General features: G+C 41.2%; 1 protein-coding gene across 1 annotated transcript in view; it reads left to right on the top strand.

Annotated features, from left to right (window-relative positions):
* Positions 1 to 16,767, top strand: part of LOC128699668 (venom protease-like) — a 77,633-nt gene that overhangs the window by 45,831 nt on the left and 15,035 nt on the right. The window contains exons 5-6 of the mRNA XM_070099409.1: positions 467 to 719; positions 14,231 to 14,370. Of these exons, the coding sequence (XP_069955510.1) occupies positions 467 to 719; positions 14,231 to 14,370 (393 nt within the window). The remainder of the gene's footprint in view (positions 1 to 466; positions 720 to 14,230; positions 14,371 to 16,767) is intronic.

Below are 16,767 nucleotides of genomic sequence, written 5' to 3'. Positions count from 1 at the left end.
CAGTCACACCACTTTGGTTTCCTCAGTCACACCAGTTTAGTTTCCTCAGTCACACCAGCGTTATGATTTAGTTTACAACGCTAATATATTCACTCACGAAATCATAATAACACTATTGTAAACAAATCAGGCCACCTGAACCAGTGGTTAACTCACTGGCCTGTGAGTTTTAAAACTCACTTGCCATGGGTTCAAATACCATCGGTTCCCTGATTTCTCATTATCTTCTTTAAACCATAATATCGCACTTGTTCTAACAGTTAATTTGGATGTGGAAAAAGACACTTATGTACAGTTCAGGACACTTAATATAGGAAACGTTTCGCCACGAGTGGCTTCTTCAGTTCATTAGGACTGAAGAAGCCACTCGTAGCGAAACGTCCTGAATTGTACATAAGTGTTTTTTTCCACATCTTATCGGTATCAACATACCATTTCTAAGTTAATTTGGAGCTGACTCTTCCAGAGTGCTCCCTGGAACGCTCTACTTCTGCTGCTCCAATGGAGGATTTAGCCAGTCTCAAGCCATGACGGCTCCCAGTCTCTCACAGCGACAACCAACGATTATCTTAGCTCCTAATCCCTCACAGCGACAAACCTCGAGCATCACAGCAGCATCCAGTCCTTCCCAGCAGCTTCCGGCATCCATCACCGCCGTTCAAGGCATCTGCGGCATTCCGACTGGAGACAGGGTCGTTGGAGGTCTGGAAGTAGCCTACGTAAGTTATTGATCTTTGCTATATGTTATAGGTCAAGGGGAAATGGGATCTAGAGTAGGAAAGATTAGCTCCAGTTCGTTGAATCAAGAACCCTTCATCAGCACCAGAGCACAAATAGTTATAACTATGACCATAAATTTTAAAGGGGTGGACCAGTAAACCAGCAGAAGGCCTCGGTCAGATGACCAAAAGTGTTTCTTGACCCCCGTCAAGAAACACTTGTCCTGTTTCCTGGCGAACCTTACCTAACCTCCATGGAAGAATTTGTACTATAAATTAGGAACCTAGTAAACAACAGAAAGTAGGTATGAGGGTGTCTGATGACCTGGTAAACAACAGAAGATAGGTACCAGGGTATCTGATGACCTGGGAAACAATAGAAGGTAGGTATCAGTGTGTTTTACGAACTGGCAAACAATTGAAAGTAGGTACAAGGGTGTCTGACGACTTGCCAAGCAATAAAAGGTAAGTACTAGGGTATGTAATGACTTATGAAACAATAGAAGGTAGGTACCCAGGTGTCTGACGACCTCTGAAACAGGAAGGTAGGTACCAAGGTGTCTGACGACTTGGGAAGTAACACAAGGTAGGTACTAGGATGTCCTGTTGTCGGTGTTTTGGCCCTTGATCCAAGCATTTGGATCCGCTGTGGCTTTCCTCGGATCAGACATGATTGCCTGTCATACACGCGAATCTGATAATATTGATGTGTCAAATTCGACGATATTTCGATCCCCCTTTTCGACCATTATCACGTTATAATGACCGAAACATCTAGTTATAATTTCGTTTTGTGTTTTGTTGCCAGTGAAAAGTTCTTGGGCCCAAGAGTTGGAACTGCCTTCCGATTCAAATTACTATTCTCCAGGATCTGCTGGACCCGTACGGTTCTAGAATTCCGCCATGAATATAATAATAATAATAATAATAATACTAATATTATTATTATTATTATTATTATTATTATTATTATTATTATTATTATTATTGTTGTTGTAATTGTTTTATCAATCTTTTAGTGTAATCAGTCCATCACCCTTGGGGAAAAAGCATTTGGGGATTTGAGGTGATCAGTACCTCAGCCAGACTGTGAAGCTGAACTCTTTTTCTAGGCTGAGGGACTGACTACTTCAAGTATTTTCCCTCCAAGGTTGATGCCTCTGTATTTGACTGAAGAAGCCTACTTTGTAGGCGAAATGTTTCACGAATAAAGATACCCATGTGTTGTACATGTCTTAATTTTCAGCTTGTCGGTATTTTACACCATTATCAACATAATTAACTTACGTCTTGCTTGCAGGGTCAGATATGGCATCAAGTGGTCATTGCAATGGCTGGAATAGTCAGTCACTATTAAGGACTTATTTCATTTGTGGATAAATAAATGGTTTAGAGAACCGACCATTTGATAAATTAGACACATATGCAACACTTAGGTATCTTAATTGGGGAAACGTTTGGCCACACATTGTCTTCATCCGTCCAGTACAAAGAATAATGAAGATCACAGGGAGACTGAGGTAATCAGTCCCTCAACCTGGAATCGATGTATTCAATACATCAAGATGGATGGGCTGACTACATCGACTCCAGGCAGATGGACTGATTATCTCAGTCCTCTTCTCCTCACTATTCTTCTATATATTGTACTGACGACGCCGCTGTGTGGCGAAAACCTTTTCACAGTTAAGATACCTAAGTGTTGCACATGTGTCTAATTTATCAACTTACTGCATTTCTTTTTAGGATGATAAAGACAAGTCGGTGCCATTACCTGCTGTCCAATTTTTGACAGCAAATGCTGGCTTTTTATCCTTTTGAAAAAATCCCCATGATAAAGGGTGGTTGCACTGCTCATAAATGCCTACATGAGTCATATATACCTATATCTGTGGTATAAACCTTGGTAATAAATACCAACAAGTTGGTTTAGAAAAACACGTAAGCAAACACTAGTAAATATTTATTAGAAAACGTTACAGTCCTACGACCTTGATCACTTCTCAAGGTCCCAGGACCGAAACGTTTTCTAATAAATATGTTTGTTACGTGTCTTTCAAAACTATACCTATATCTGCTCTATTATCAGTGACTTCAGTAGCAGCTGCGTATTACCAAAGGCTGAAAGAGTAACTCTGGGTCCACGTTGATGGAATTACCATTGATTTTAGCGAAAACTTTGAAGCCCATTGTGATAACATGCTCCTTTTTTCTTCAGTATATAGCTCATAGCTTTATTCTCCAATGATTCGAGGATTTCTACAACCATCTTCATTTGCTTTGTCCACATTTGCAGTTTTATCAACTGTAGCACCAGTGGCGATGTCACTGTGTTTTGTAATGCTGAACTACTTTAAAGAGATAATCCCGGGTACGGGTGGGGTTAGAACTCATGGCAAGTGAGTCGTAAAGATCCAGGCCAGTGCTTAAGCCACTGGGGCAGCTGGATACAGTAAGGTATTTTGCAACAGGATAAAATCTGATCACTTCAGAACAATTTCTGCTGCTACCAGAATTCTACCGTATTCGACTGAAGAAGCCTGCTGTGCAGGCGAAACCTTTCGCCAAAAAAAAAAAAAGGATATCAAAGTATTGTATTTGTGTCTTATTCGTCAACTTGCCAGTATTATGCACCATCAGTAATATGATTGTTTTTTTGTCTTCTTTTGGTGGGGATTTAAACGTTAGTTCCACAAAAACAATCATTATGCACGGGAGGAGTTGAACGATACGTCTAGACCTATTTTTTACCATTTTCAACATATGTACTTCCCTTGTACTTCTCCGGTAAGCCCGTTTGCATAGATTGAATAAATATACACGTGGTGACGTGTACTGAGATCAGTGGTGACGTGTACATATCTCTGTGAAGTTCTGTCCAGTGAATCTCCGTGAATCTGCACAAGATGTCCTCTCTTGAGCAACTGTACCAGCAGCTGAAAGAGGAGCTTAGGGTTGCTAAGCTTGAGATACGGCGACTGACGGAGGAAAACAAGAGGATTCGAAGTAATCCTCCTGTTGTGAGTCCTCAGGTCAAGAGAGGAACCTGGTCAGTGGCCGGCCAACATGGAACAAAGCTGAAAATCAAGAAGTCTGTTGGAGTGGCGGAAACAACGAAGATCCATAAGATTGCTGTGGAGACTTCCAACCCATTTTCGGTGTTACCAGACGAATGTGGGTTGTCTACTGGAAACGCCACAACGAGCACCAAGGGAGCATTGGCAGACGTGAGTGAGACATCCCTTGATACCCCAGTTAAGACCATCAAGTACGTCATGGCAAATTCCACAAATGAAGGTAAGAACATTGTTTTAGTTGGAGACAGTCAGGTTAAGTTTATGGATAGGGCCTTTTGTCTTAGGGACAGGAAGAGGAGGCTCAGGGTATGTTTTCCTGGGGCTGGGATGGGGGATATTGTTAGCCGTCTGGACGACATCATGAAAGGTAATGGGAGCAATCCTATTATCTGCCTCAGTGCGGGAGGCAACGATGTTGGCAGACGTAGGAGTGAGGACCTGATTAGCAAGTATAGGTCAGCAATAGAGATAATTAGGAAGAAGGGTGGGAAACCTGTCATATGTGGTATTTTGCCAAGGAGAGGAGTTGGAAACGAATGGTTGTCCAGGGCAATTGGTGTCAATTGCTGGCTGGACAAATACTGTAAGGAGAATGCGGTAACATTCATTGACAACTGGGACCTCTTCTATGGCAGAAATGACATGTATGCCAGGGATGGGGTGCACTTACCTAGGTCTGGGGTGGGAGCACTGGCAACGGCAGTGGAGGGAACTGTTAGGGCTTTAAACTAGGAATATATAGTGGTATGAGTTTTGACGAAAATACAGTGAAGTAACAAAAAAAGGCACAATACCGTGACTGGAACGATACACAAATAACCCGGTCCCGCACCAAGTCGGACCGAAACGTCGTCGTAAGCTTCTCTCTTTTATGTGCGGGTTATTTGTGTATACAGTGAAGTCCCAGTATAGTAAAACTATGAGTTCTAGGGGAACTAGTAATAGGAAGAATGAGGTGGATATTGGAAAGCCAATGGCACTAGGCAATAAGGACAGTAATAGGTTTAGTGAAAAAACAGTTATGAGCAGGAAGGGTAAAGAGAAAGGAGGGTCTTTAAAATTATATTATGCTAATAGCCGTAGTGCTAGGAATAAGATGGATGAGTTGAGATTAGTTGCTAGTGCAGGTAACATTGATGTATTTGCAATCACTGAGACATGGTTTAATTCCAAAAGTCGGGACATGCCTTCGGAATGTCACATTCAGGGTTTTAAATTGTTCCAAGTAGATAGAAATATCGGTAAGGGAGGTGGGGTGGCACTGTATGTCCGAGATCACTTGAACTGTTGCATAAAAACGGGTATTAAGTCTGAGGTAACACATACAGAGTCTGTCTGGATAGAATTTTCAGAGGGGCATAAAAAATTGATTCTAGGAGTGATATACCGTCCCCCAAACTTAGATAGGGACCAAGGGAAATTACTGTGGGAGGAAATTGTTAAGGCCACAAGGCACGATAATGTAGTAATTCTAGGGGACTTTAACTTTAGTCACATTGATTGGAATTTCTTGACTGGGAATTTAGAATCAGATGGCTTCTTAGAAGTAGTTCAGGAATGTTTTTTGAAGCAGTTTGTGACAGAACCTACAAGGGGGAATAACCTTCTTGATTTGGTTCTGGCGAACACGGAAACCCTTGTTAATAAAAATTAATGAGGAACTCGGCACAAGCGATCACAAATCAATTACCTTTAGCATAGAATGGAAGTATGATAGTAGAGACAACTCAGTAACAGTTCTAGATTTTCACTTAGCAGATTACGATGGGCTTAGAGAACACTTATCATCTGTTGACTGGGGTAACGAAGAGAGCTATCAATATGACAGTTTTCTGAACACTATACATGCTGCTCAAAGAACGTTTATCCCATATAAAGAAATTAGATCAAATAGAAATGACCCAAAATGGATGAATAATAAGCTGAAATATCTACTAGGGCATAAGAAAGGAGTTTATAGGCGTATCAAAAGAGGTGAGGGTCATCTTATGAATCAGTATATTGACATATAGAGGGACGTTAAAAAGGGGATAAGAAAAGCTAAAAGGGACTATGAAATTAAAGTTGCTAGGGATTCGAAAACTAACCCAAAAAGTTTTTTCCAGGTGTATAGAACGAAAGTTAGAGATAAGATAGGTTCCCTTAAAAATAACTATGGGCATCTTACTGACAAAGAGAATGAAATGTGCTCAATTTTAAAAAATTATTTCCTCTCGGTTTTTACACAGGAAGACACTAACAATATTCCAGTAATTAATATTTATAGTGGGCCTGAAGAAGATAAATTATGTAACACCACAGTCACTAGTGAAATGGTTATGAAACAAATAGACAGACTGAAGCAAAATAAGTCGCCGGGTCCTGATGAGGTTTTTTCAAGGGTTCTTAAGGAATGCAAAATGGAACTCTGTGAACCATTAACTAATATTTTTAATTTATCTCTTCAAACAGGTGTAGTGTCTGATATGTGGAAGATGGCTAATGTAATTCCTATTTTTAAAGCAGGGGACAAGTCGTTACCGTCAAATTACCGCCCAATAAGCCTAACCTCAATTGTAGGCAAATTACTAGAGTCAATTATAGCTGAGATTATAAGAAGCCATCTCGATAAGCATAGCTTGATTAATGATACTCAGCATGGATTCACGAGGGGCCGGTCTTGTCTAACTAATTTATTAACTTTCTACAGTAAAGCTTTTGAGGCTGTTGACCACGATAAAGAATTTGATATTATTTACTTAGATTTTAGTAAGGCTTTTGATAGAGTTCCGCACCAAAGACTGTTAAAGAAAGTGGCAGCTCATGGCATTGGGGGAAGGGTGCTCTCGTGGATCAAGTCATGACTCACAGACAGGAAGCAGAGAGTGTCCATAAATGGGGTTAAATCCGAGTGGGAATCTGTAACAAGTGGCGTTCCACAGGGATCAGTCTTGGGCCCGTTGTTGTTTATAATATATATCAATGATCTTGATGAGGGAATTACTAGTGAAATGAGCAAATTCGCCGATGACACAAAGATAGGTAGGATAATTGATTCAAACGTAGATGTTATGGAACTTCAGGAGGATTTAAACAAACTCTATTCTTGGTCAGAAAAGTGGCAGATGCAGTTCAATGTAGATAAATGCAAGGTTCTGAAGATCGGGAGTGTCCATAACCCTAGCACTTATAAGTTAAATAATGTAGAACTTAGCCATACAGATTGTGAAAAGGACTTGGGGGTTATGGTGAGCAGTAAACTTAAACCAAGACAGCAGTGCCTAAGCGTACGTAATAGGGCAAATAGATTATTGGGATTTGTATCAAGAAGTGTAAGCAACAGAAGTCCAGAGGTTATACTGCAGCTTTATACATCATTAGTAAGGCCTCACCTAGATTATGCAGCTCAGTTCTGGTTTCCATATTACAGAATGGACATAAATTCGTTAGAAAACATTCAGCGTAGAATGACTAAATTAATACATAGCATTAGAAATCTTCCTTATGAAGAAAGATTGAAGACTGTCTGTCTCAACTATTGGATCACTACGACAAGGTCCTAGATGCACTAGAAGACAAAAAGAATGCAGATGTAATATATACAGACTTTGCAAAAGCCTTCGACAAGTGTGACCATGGCGTAATAGCGCACAAAATGCGTGCTAAAGGAATAACAGGAAAAGTCGGTCGATGGATCTATAATTTCCTCACTAACAGAACTCAGAGATTTGTCGATGAATGGTTCAGAGAACCGACATGTTGATAAATTAGACACGTGTGCAACTCTTGGGTATCTTTATTGAGGAAACGTTTCGCCACACAGTGGCTTCATCAGTCCATACAAAGGAGAATCTTGAAGAACAGGAGGAGAATGAGGTAATCAGTCCCTCAACCTTGAGTCGATGTGGTCAGTCCATCAATCTTGAATAGAATACGGCATACGTGCTGAGAAGGAGCTTATAAACCGTTGGTAGGAGAGGTGCAGCAGTCATAGGTGGTGTCACATTTGTTCAATGTGGAAGTAGGTCGTGCCCAAGAATTAGGCAAGCGAAGAATTCCCAAGTATTAAGATCCCAAGAAGTTGCAGTGTCTGACAGGTTTGTATTCTATTCAAGATTGATGGACTGACCACATCGACTCAAGGTTGAGGGACTGATTACCTCATTCTCCTCCTGTTCTTCAAGATTCTCATTTGTATGGACTGATGAAGCCACTGTGTGGCGAAACGTTTCCTCAATAAAGATACCCAAGAGTTGCACACGTGTCTAATTTATCATCAGAACACAGAGAGTAGTAGTCAACAGAGTAAAGTCCGAGGCAGCTACGGTGAAAAGCTCTGTTCCACAAGGCACAGTACTCGCTCCCATCTTGTTCCTGTTCCTCATCCTCATATCTGACATAGACAAGGATGTCAGCCACAGCACCGTGTCTTCCTTTGCAGATGACACCCGAATCTGCATGACAGTGTCTTCCATTGCAGACACTGCAAGGCTCCAGGCGGACATCAACCAAATCTTTCAGTGGGCTGCAGAAAACAATATGAAGTTCAACGATGAGAAATTTCAATTACTCAGATATGGTAAACACGAGGAAATTAAATCTTCATCAGAGTACAAAACAAATTCTGGCCACAAAATAGAGCGAAACACCAACGTCAAAGACCTGGGAGTGATCATGTCGGAGGATCTCACCTTCAAGTACCATAACATTTTATCAATCGCATCTGCTAGAAAAATGACAGGATGGATAATGAGAACCTTCAAAACTAGGGGTGCCAAGCCCATGATGACACTCTTCAGGTCACTTGTTCTATCTAGGCTGGAATATTGCTGCACACTAACAGCACCTTTCAAGGCAGGTGAAATTGCTGACCTAGAAAATGTACAGAGAACCTTCACGGCGCGCATAACGGAGATAAAACACCTCAATTACTGGGAGCGCTTGAGGTTCCTCAACCTGTATTCCCTGGAACGCAGGCGGGAGAGATACATGATTATATACACCGGGAAAATCCTAGAGGGACTAGTACCGAACTTGCACACGAAAATCACTCACTACGAAAGCAAAAGACTTGGCAGACGATGCAACATCCCCCCAATGAAAAGCAGGGGTGTCACTAGCACGTTAAGAGACCATACAATAAGTGTCAGGGGCCAGAGACTGTTCAACTGCCTCCCAGCATACATAAGGGGGATTACCAACAGACTCCTGGCAGTCTTCAAGCTGGCACTGGACAAGCACCTAAAGTCGGTTCCTGATCAGCCGGGCTGTGGCTCGTACGTTGGTTTGCGTGCAGCCAGCAGTAACAGCCTGGTTGATCAGGCTCTGATCCACCAGGAGGCCTGGTCACAGACCGGGCCGCGGGGGCGTTGACCCCCGGAACTCTCTCCAGGTAAACTTCAGGTAAACTCTTAAATTACAATAACTTGTTAGACGAAGAATGAGGGGAGACATGATCGAAGTGTATAAGTGGAAGATAGGTATTAATAAAGGGGATATTGTTAGGTAAGACACATATGCAACAGTAGTTAGGTATCTTTATTTCGAAACGTTTCGCCTACACAGTAGGCTTCTTCAGTCGAGTACAGAAAAGTTGATAGAAGCAGAAGAAACTTGAAGACGATGTAATCAGTCCATCACCCTTTAAGTTTTGAGGTGGTCAGTCCCTCAGTCTGGAGAAGAGCATTGTTCCAAAGTTTGTAACAATACGTTTCGAAATAAAGATACCTAACTGTTGCATATGTGTCTTACCTAACAATCTGTCGGTATTTTATACCATTTTAATGTTCAAAGGGGATATTAATAAGGTCTTGAGGATATCTTTCCAAGAGAGAACCCGCAGTAATGGATTTAAATTAGACAAGTTTAGATTTAGAAAGGACATAGGAAAGTATTGCTCCCGTGGACTGAACCAAGATGCCCTCCATCGAGCAACTTTACCAGCAACTTAAGGAAGAATTGAGGGCAGCGAAGATGGAGATACGGCGATTGACCGAGGAAAACAAGAGGATTCGTAGTAGTCCTCCTGTTTCGAGTCCTCAGGTCAAGAAGGGATCGTGGTCAGTGGTTGGACAGCAGGGGACGACGAAGTTGACGATCAAGAAGACGAATGGAAAGCCAGAAACGATGAAGAAGAAAGAGACTGCTGTGGAAACTCCCGTGGAAACCTCCAACGCATTCTCGGTGCTACCCGACGAATGTGAGTCTACTACTGGGATCGTCACGACGAACGACAACAAGGAAGGTAAGAATATTGTTGTTGTTGGGGATAGCCAGGTTAGATACATGGATAGGGCATTCTGCTTGAAGGACAGGAGTAGGAGACAAAGGGTATGCTTTCCTGGGGCTGGGATGGAGGACATTGTTAGCCGGCTTGACAACATCATGAACGGTAATGGGATCAATCCTATTATTTGCCTCAGTGCTGGAGGCAATGATGTAGGCAAGCGTAGAAGTGAGGATTTAGTTAGAAAGTTCAGGACAGCTATAGACATGATTAGGAAGAAGGGGGGGCGCCCTGTTATATGTGGCATTTTGCCAAGAAGAGGTGTTGGTAATGAATGGTTGTCCAGAGCAATTGGTATTAATTGTTGGCTGGATAAACACTGTAAGGATAATGCAGTACCATTCATTGACAACTGGGACAACTTCTATGGCCGAAATGACATGTATGCCAGGGATGGGGTTCACTTATCCAGGGCAGGTGTGGGTTTTCTTGCTAACTCAGTTGAGGGGGTTGTTAGGACTTTAAACTAGGATTAGTTAGAGGTATGGGTTTTGAAATGATTAATAATGAATATGGATATATTGACTTATGCTCTGATAGTAACTGTCATGGAGTAACTCTGGGTAATGATAATTTCAGAAATTGTGTAAAAACAAAGATGAATAGGAAAAATGTGCAGAAGAAAAAACATATGATGGTATTTTATGCTAACAGTCGAAGTGCAAGAAATAAAATTAATGAACTACGTTTGGTAGCATGTGCTGGGAACTTTGATATCATTGCATTAACTGAAACGTGGTATGATTTAAAGAGTCGGGATATGACTGCTGAGTGTAATATTCAGGGATTTAAGTTATTCAATGTGGATAGATGTAATGGGAAGGGGGGAGGAGTTGCATTGTATGTTCGAGAAAATATTAATTGTTGCATAAAAAAAGGTATAAAAATAGATGGAGCAGTAACAGAGTCTGTTTGGGTAGAGTTCGTGGAGGGTCAAGAAAAACTAATTCTAGGTGTAATATACCGACCTCCAGGCTTGGATCACGATAGAGGGAGACTTCTTTGGGACGAAATTGTTAGGGCTTCTGGACACAGTAACGTAGTCATAGTAGGGGACTTTAAAACCATACCCCCGGCCGGGATTGAACCCGCGGTCATAGAGTCTCAAAACTCCAGCCCGTCGCGTTCAATCCCGGCCGGGGGTATGGTTTATTTTCAATCGTGTCATTACGATTTCTTGAGTCATAGGGGACTTTAACTTTAGCCAAATTGACTGGAATTCTTTGACAGGTAATCTAGAGTCCAGTGACTTCATGGAAACAGTTCAGGACTGTTTTCTGAAACAGAGTGTAACTGAACCTACCAGGGGTAATAATTTGCTAGACCTAGTCTTGTCAAATAAGGAAACACTCGTGAATAATCTGGAGATCACTGAAGAGCTTGGCGCAAGTGATCACAAATCCATCACCTTTAGCATTAATTGGGAATGCAAGAATAATGATAATACAGTAAAAATCCCCGATTTTCGTTCTGCCGATTATAATGGACTTAGGGAACATCTGTCTAATCTTGATTGGGGTTATCTAGCTAATGATTTTATTGACGATAATCATACTTATGAATATGAAGGGATCTGCTTTTATGATTGTTTTCTTAATAATGTACACAGTGCCCAGAGTATATACATTCCCCAGAGAGAAATTAGGTCTAATAATAACGATCCCAAATGGGTTAACAGGAGGCTAAAGCATCTATTAGGGGAGAAAAGGGGAATTTATAGGCGCATCAGAAGAGGAGAGGTTAACCTTACTGACCAATATGTTCAGCTTAAAAGAGAAGTAAAAAAGGCGATTAGAAAGGCTAAACGTGACTATGAAATTAGAGTTGCTAATGAATCAAAGACTAATCCAAAGGGGTTCTTTCAAGTGTATAGGACGAAGGTGAAGGAAAAAGTAGGACCTCTGAAATCTGGGAATGGACAGCTGACGGATAATGAACTGGAAATGTGTTCCTTATTTAATGACTATTTTTTGTCAGTTTTTACACAGGAAGATGTAAATGAGATTCCAGTAATTAACAATTATTTACTTCCTGATGAATTTAAGTTAACTAATATTACTGTCACGAGGGACATGGTTATTAAACAGATAGACAAACTGAAACAAAATAAGTCCCCGGGACCCGATGAGTTGTTTTCAAGGGTACTTAAGGAATGCAAGATGGAGCTTAGTCAGCCATTAACGAGTGTATTCAATGCGTCCGTCCTTACCAGTGTTGTGCCAGAGATGTGGAAGATGGCTAATGTGGTTCCTATATTCAAATCAGGGGATAAGTCCACTCCTTCAAATTACCGTCCAATAAGCCTGACATCTATAGTGGGCAAGTTATTAGAATCAATTATAGCTGACATTATCAGAAGTCACCTTGAAGAGCATAACTTGATAAATGAATCTCAGCATGGATTCACGAGAGGTCGTTCCTGCCTGACAAACTTACTGACGTTCTTCAATAGAACATTTGAGGCAGTTGACAGTGATAAGGAATATGATATTGTTTATTTGGATTTTAGTAAAGCCTTCGACAGAGTACCTCACAAGAGACTCTTAAGAAAAGTGGCAGCTCATGGTATAGGAGGTAAAGTTCTAGCATGGATTGAGGCATGGCTTACCAATAGAAAGCAGAGAGTTACCATTAATGGAGTGAAATCTGAATGGGGATTAGTCACTAGTGGCGTTCCACAAGGATCAGTTTTAGGCCCTCTCTTGTTCATAATTTACATTAATGACCTTGATGAAGGGATTACTAGTGACATGAGTAAGTTTGCTGATGATACAAAGATAGGCCGTATAATTCACTCTGAGGAGGATATCAATGAACTCCAGGACGATTTGAACAAATTAATGTCTTGGTCTGAGAAATGGCAGATGAAGTTTAATGTGGATAAGTGTAAGGTACTTGCCCTTGGTAATGAAAATAACCCTCGAAGCTATAATCTAGGTGAAGTAGAGCTTGGTCATACAGAATGTGAAAAAGACTTGGGAGTCATGGTAAGCAGAAATCTAAAGCCAAGACAGCAGTGCCTCAGTGTGCGCAACAAGGCCAACAGATTACTTGGATTTATCTCAAGAAGTATAAGTAACAGAAGTCCAAAAGTTATTTTACAGCTCTATACATCACTAGTGAGGCCTCATTTAGATTATGCTGCTCAGTTTTGGTCCCCTTACTACAGGATGGACATAGACTCATTAGAGAACATACAGAGAAGAATGACTAAAATGATTTACTGTGTAAGGAACCTCCCGTATGAAGATAGACTTAAAGCCTTAAATCTCCACTCTCTGGAGAGGCGTAGAATGAGGGGAGATATCATTGAAGTGTATAAGTGGATGACGGGCATAAACAAGGGAGACATTAATAAAGTACTGAGGGTGTCGAACCAGGTAAGAACCAGGAATAATGCATTTAAGTTGGATAAATTTAGATTTAGAAAGGACATAGGTAAGTACTGGTTTTCTAACAGAGTTGTAGATGCGTGGAACAGTCTTCCCAGTGGGGTGATAGAGGCTAGGACCTTGGGTAGCTTTAAGAAGAGACTGGACAAATATATGAGCGGGAGGGGCTGGGTTTGATTGGTGTTGGGGGGTGCGGGAGTTGTTTCTTGAGTAGCTTTAGGTAGATGTCGTTTTGATAAGGACCTGCCTCGTATGGGCCAGTAGGCCTTCTGCAGTGTTCCTACATTCTTATGTTCTTATGTTCTTATGTTTGGAAATAGGGTAGTTGATGAGTGGAACAGTCTACCTAGTTGGGTTATTGAGGCTAAGACTTTAGGTAGCTTCAAATTTAGGTCGGATAAATATATGAGTGAGAGGGGTTGGATTTGAGTGGGACTTGCAAATGAGTGGATAGAGTTATCAGACCTTATTTCTTGGGGAGCATTGAAAATTGGGTTGGGCAAATGTTTTGTTAGTGGGATGGATTGTAAAAGACCTGCCTAGTATGGGCCAACAGGCCTGCTGCAGTGATCCTCCTTTCTTATGTTCTTATGTTCTTATGAAAAAAGCCGGGTTTGATTAGTACCTGAGGTGCTGAAGCAAATTCTTGGGTAGATTTGGGAAAATGTGGACAAATAGGTGGGTGGGTGGGAATGGTTGGTTTTGATAAGGACCTGCATTGTTTGGGCCAGTAGGCCTACTGCAGTGTTCCTCTATTCTTATGTTCTTATGTTCCAGCCAGGTCGCTGGCCCTGGTTAGCTGCTGTGGGCTTCAAGCGATCTTCAGAGTTCTTCACGAGCTGTGGAGGCTCGCTCATCACACGAAGACACGTCCTTACCGCAGCTCACTGCTTCAAACCCAACACACAAAATAATCCGTGAGTATCTGGACGTGTCCCTTCAAGGAGGCGTGACCTTGATTCGAGGAACTGGAATCCTCTTCTTCAATGAAGGTCATCTGTTTGTCATGCATTCCCCAGAAGCTGTACGACATTTAAAGCTTCAAATCTGACGCATAAGATATTCTGGGAGTATGTGCACTCGTGTTGTTTTTAAAGACAGTTAGCACAAAAAGTCTTTTATTATGCAACATTTCACCCACATTAGGGATGTTTAACCCTCAGTGGGACTTTAGTAAATGCTTGATAGAAGCTTTCCCAACTAAAAGTGCCTTTGAAATTACCACTGAAGGTGCGTAATATATATATTTCCCCTTTCAGTTGCACTTACCCACTTGCGCCGTTATCTACCAAGGCTTTGTCTTCAACGCCATTTTCCTCAGGATTGAACTTTATAGTCTGTACAAAAACAGAAACTACGCCATCCCACACTATATCATGTGACCTGACCTCCCGCTTTCCTGTCTTGTCTGTGAGTTTTAGAACTCGCTTACCATGGGTTCAGTCCCTACTCTTTCCACGATGTGTCTTCGCTGCAGACAGCGGAACCTTTCCTTCCTCTCCATCTCACCTGACTGTGCATCTAACAGACAGTTGTGTGTGTGTGTGTGTGTATATACTCACCTAGATGTACTCACCTAGTTGTGGTTGCAGGGATCGAGTCATAGCTCCTGGCCCCGCCTCTTCACTGGCCGCTACTGTGTGTGTGTTTGTGTGTTTGTTCAGAGTAAACGAATGGCTATGAGCCGATAAATGTTAACAAGAATACTCTATCATCAAGGAATCCTTTAAGTGATGCGACGTTTTACCCACTGGGGCTTTATCAAGTAAATGGAATACAAACAGCGGTATGGACCTGCCTTGTATGGGCCAGAAGGCCTGCAGTGTTCCTCTAGTCATATGTTCTTATGACAGTAAGAAAACTAGACATTTCGATTCCTGCACGATCTGAAAAAGGTATTCCCGTATACCATAACTCCAGCCTCCTGTACATCAATGCACGCGGTTGCAATAGTGCAGAGTGCGGCACAAGTTGATAATGCAGTTAAAAATTAGCTTTGAAGATTTGAAGGGAATCAGACGAGGCATTCACAAGGCATCACATAGAAACTAATATCTAAATTTCTAAAAAAAATAAAAAAGTTAAATTAGGACATACAAAAACCAAATCTAATTCAGATCTTTCAGAGAGACCAAAGTCACCAATATCTTCAAATACTTACGCACATTGAGTCTGAAGATGACTCATATATTGAACTGTCAGCGTGGAAGGGTTAAACCTAGTCAGATGCGACATTCAGAAATTATCGCATGAAAAGCAATACTTTTTTCCAGATTTCTTCCAACAAAGCAAATTGGGACCTACACAGGTCAAAATCAATTACAATTTTTCTCTAAGTAAGATAAGCCAACTTTTAAGGAAGTAAAAAGGAAAGTAAGCAAGTTTTATGTAAGCCTAGTGTATATAAATTTTTAACACTGGTCTTGAGGATACACTGATGTTGTAGACGTATTAAAACATTAAGTTGATTTAACTTAGGATAACTAAATAAAGTCAAACATTGTGACTTATTACTTAGGTTAGGAAAGGTTCGTCAGTAAACAGAACAAGTGTTACCTGACGCGGGTCTTAAGAGGATGACCCGCCTTTGGAACTTTTGGTCATCTGACCATAGCCTTCCGCTGGCTTACCGGTCCACCCCTTTAAAAAATTTGGTCATTTATAACCATTTTTGATGACTTATTACTGATCAAACGACACATTCTTCAATTATATCACAAAAAAAAACAATTATATTAATAAAACTGGCAGATGATAACTTGCACAGCCTAACATCAACACTAAACTTCAATGTTGACCAGAAGATGCATTTCCAATTATTGTACAGAATTCATCAATATTTGTGCCTACGCAGCCTAAACCCACGACGCGTTCCATCCATTTCCTAAGATGTATCAGCCGTTGAAGATTGACGTTCATAATTGTTATATTTTAATCAGAGGAAAGTGCTAAATCAGTATGGGTCATATAGTGTCTGTAGGATGGGAGGCAGATAAATTCAATCTAAGGAAGATGAAGATAAGTTCAGTTCACTGGATCAAAAACCCCTCACCAGTATCAAGGCAAAATAATGCATTACGGGAAAATAATACTCGGCCATTTCGAGATTAAAAATGGCAAAATGGCGTCTTCACTTCATTAAATATAACAGCCTTTTAAGTAGGAACTCCTCAAGGGAAGTTTCTTGACGCTGGTGAGGGGCTCTTGATCTAGGGAATTGGATCTGTGCTTCGGTTCCCTGAATTAAGCCTGAATGCCTTCCATCCCCCCACATGCGCTGTATAATCTTACGGGTTTAGCGCTCCCCCATGATT

This window comes from Cherax quadricarinatus, chromosome 67, assembly GCF_038502225.1.
Source record: "Cherax quadricarinatus isolate ZL_2023a chromosome 67, ASM3850222v1, whole genome shotgun sequence".
In the NCBI taxonomy this organism is placed as follows: Eukaryota; Metazoa; Arthropoda; class Malacostraca; order Decapoda; family Parastacidae; genus Cherax; species Cherax quadricarinatus.
This window is presented reverse-complemented; position numbering and strand designations above follow the sequence as displayed.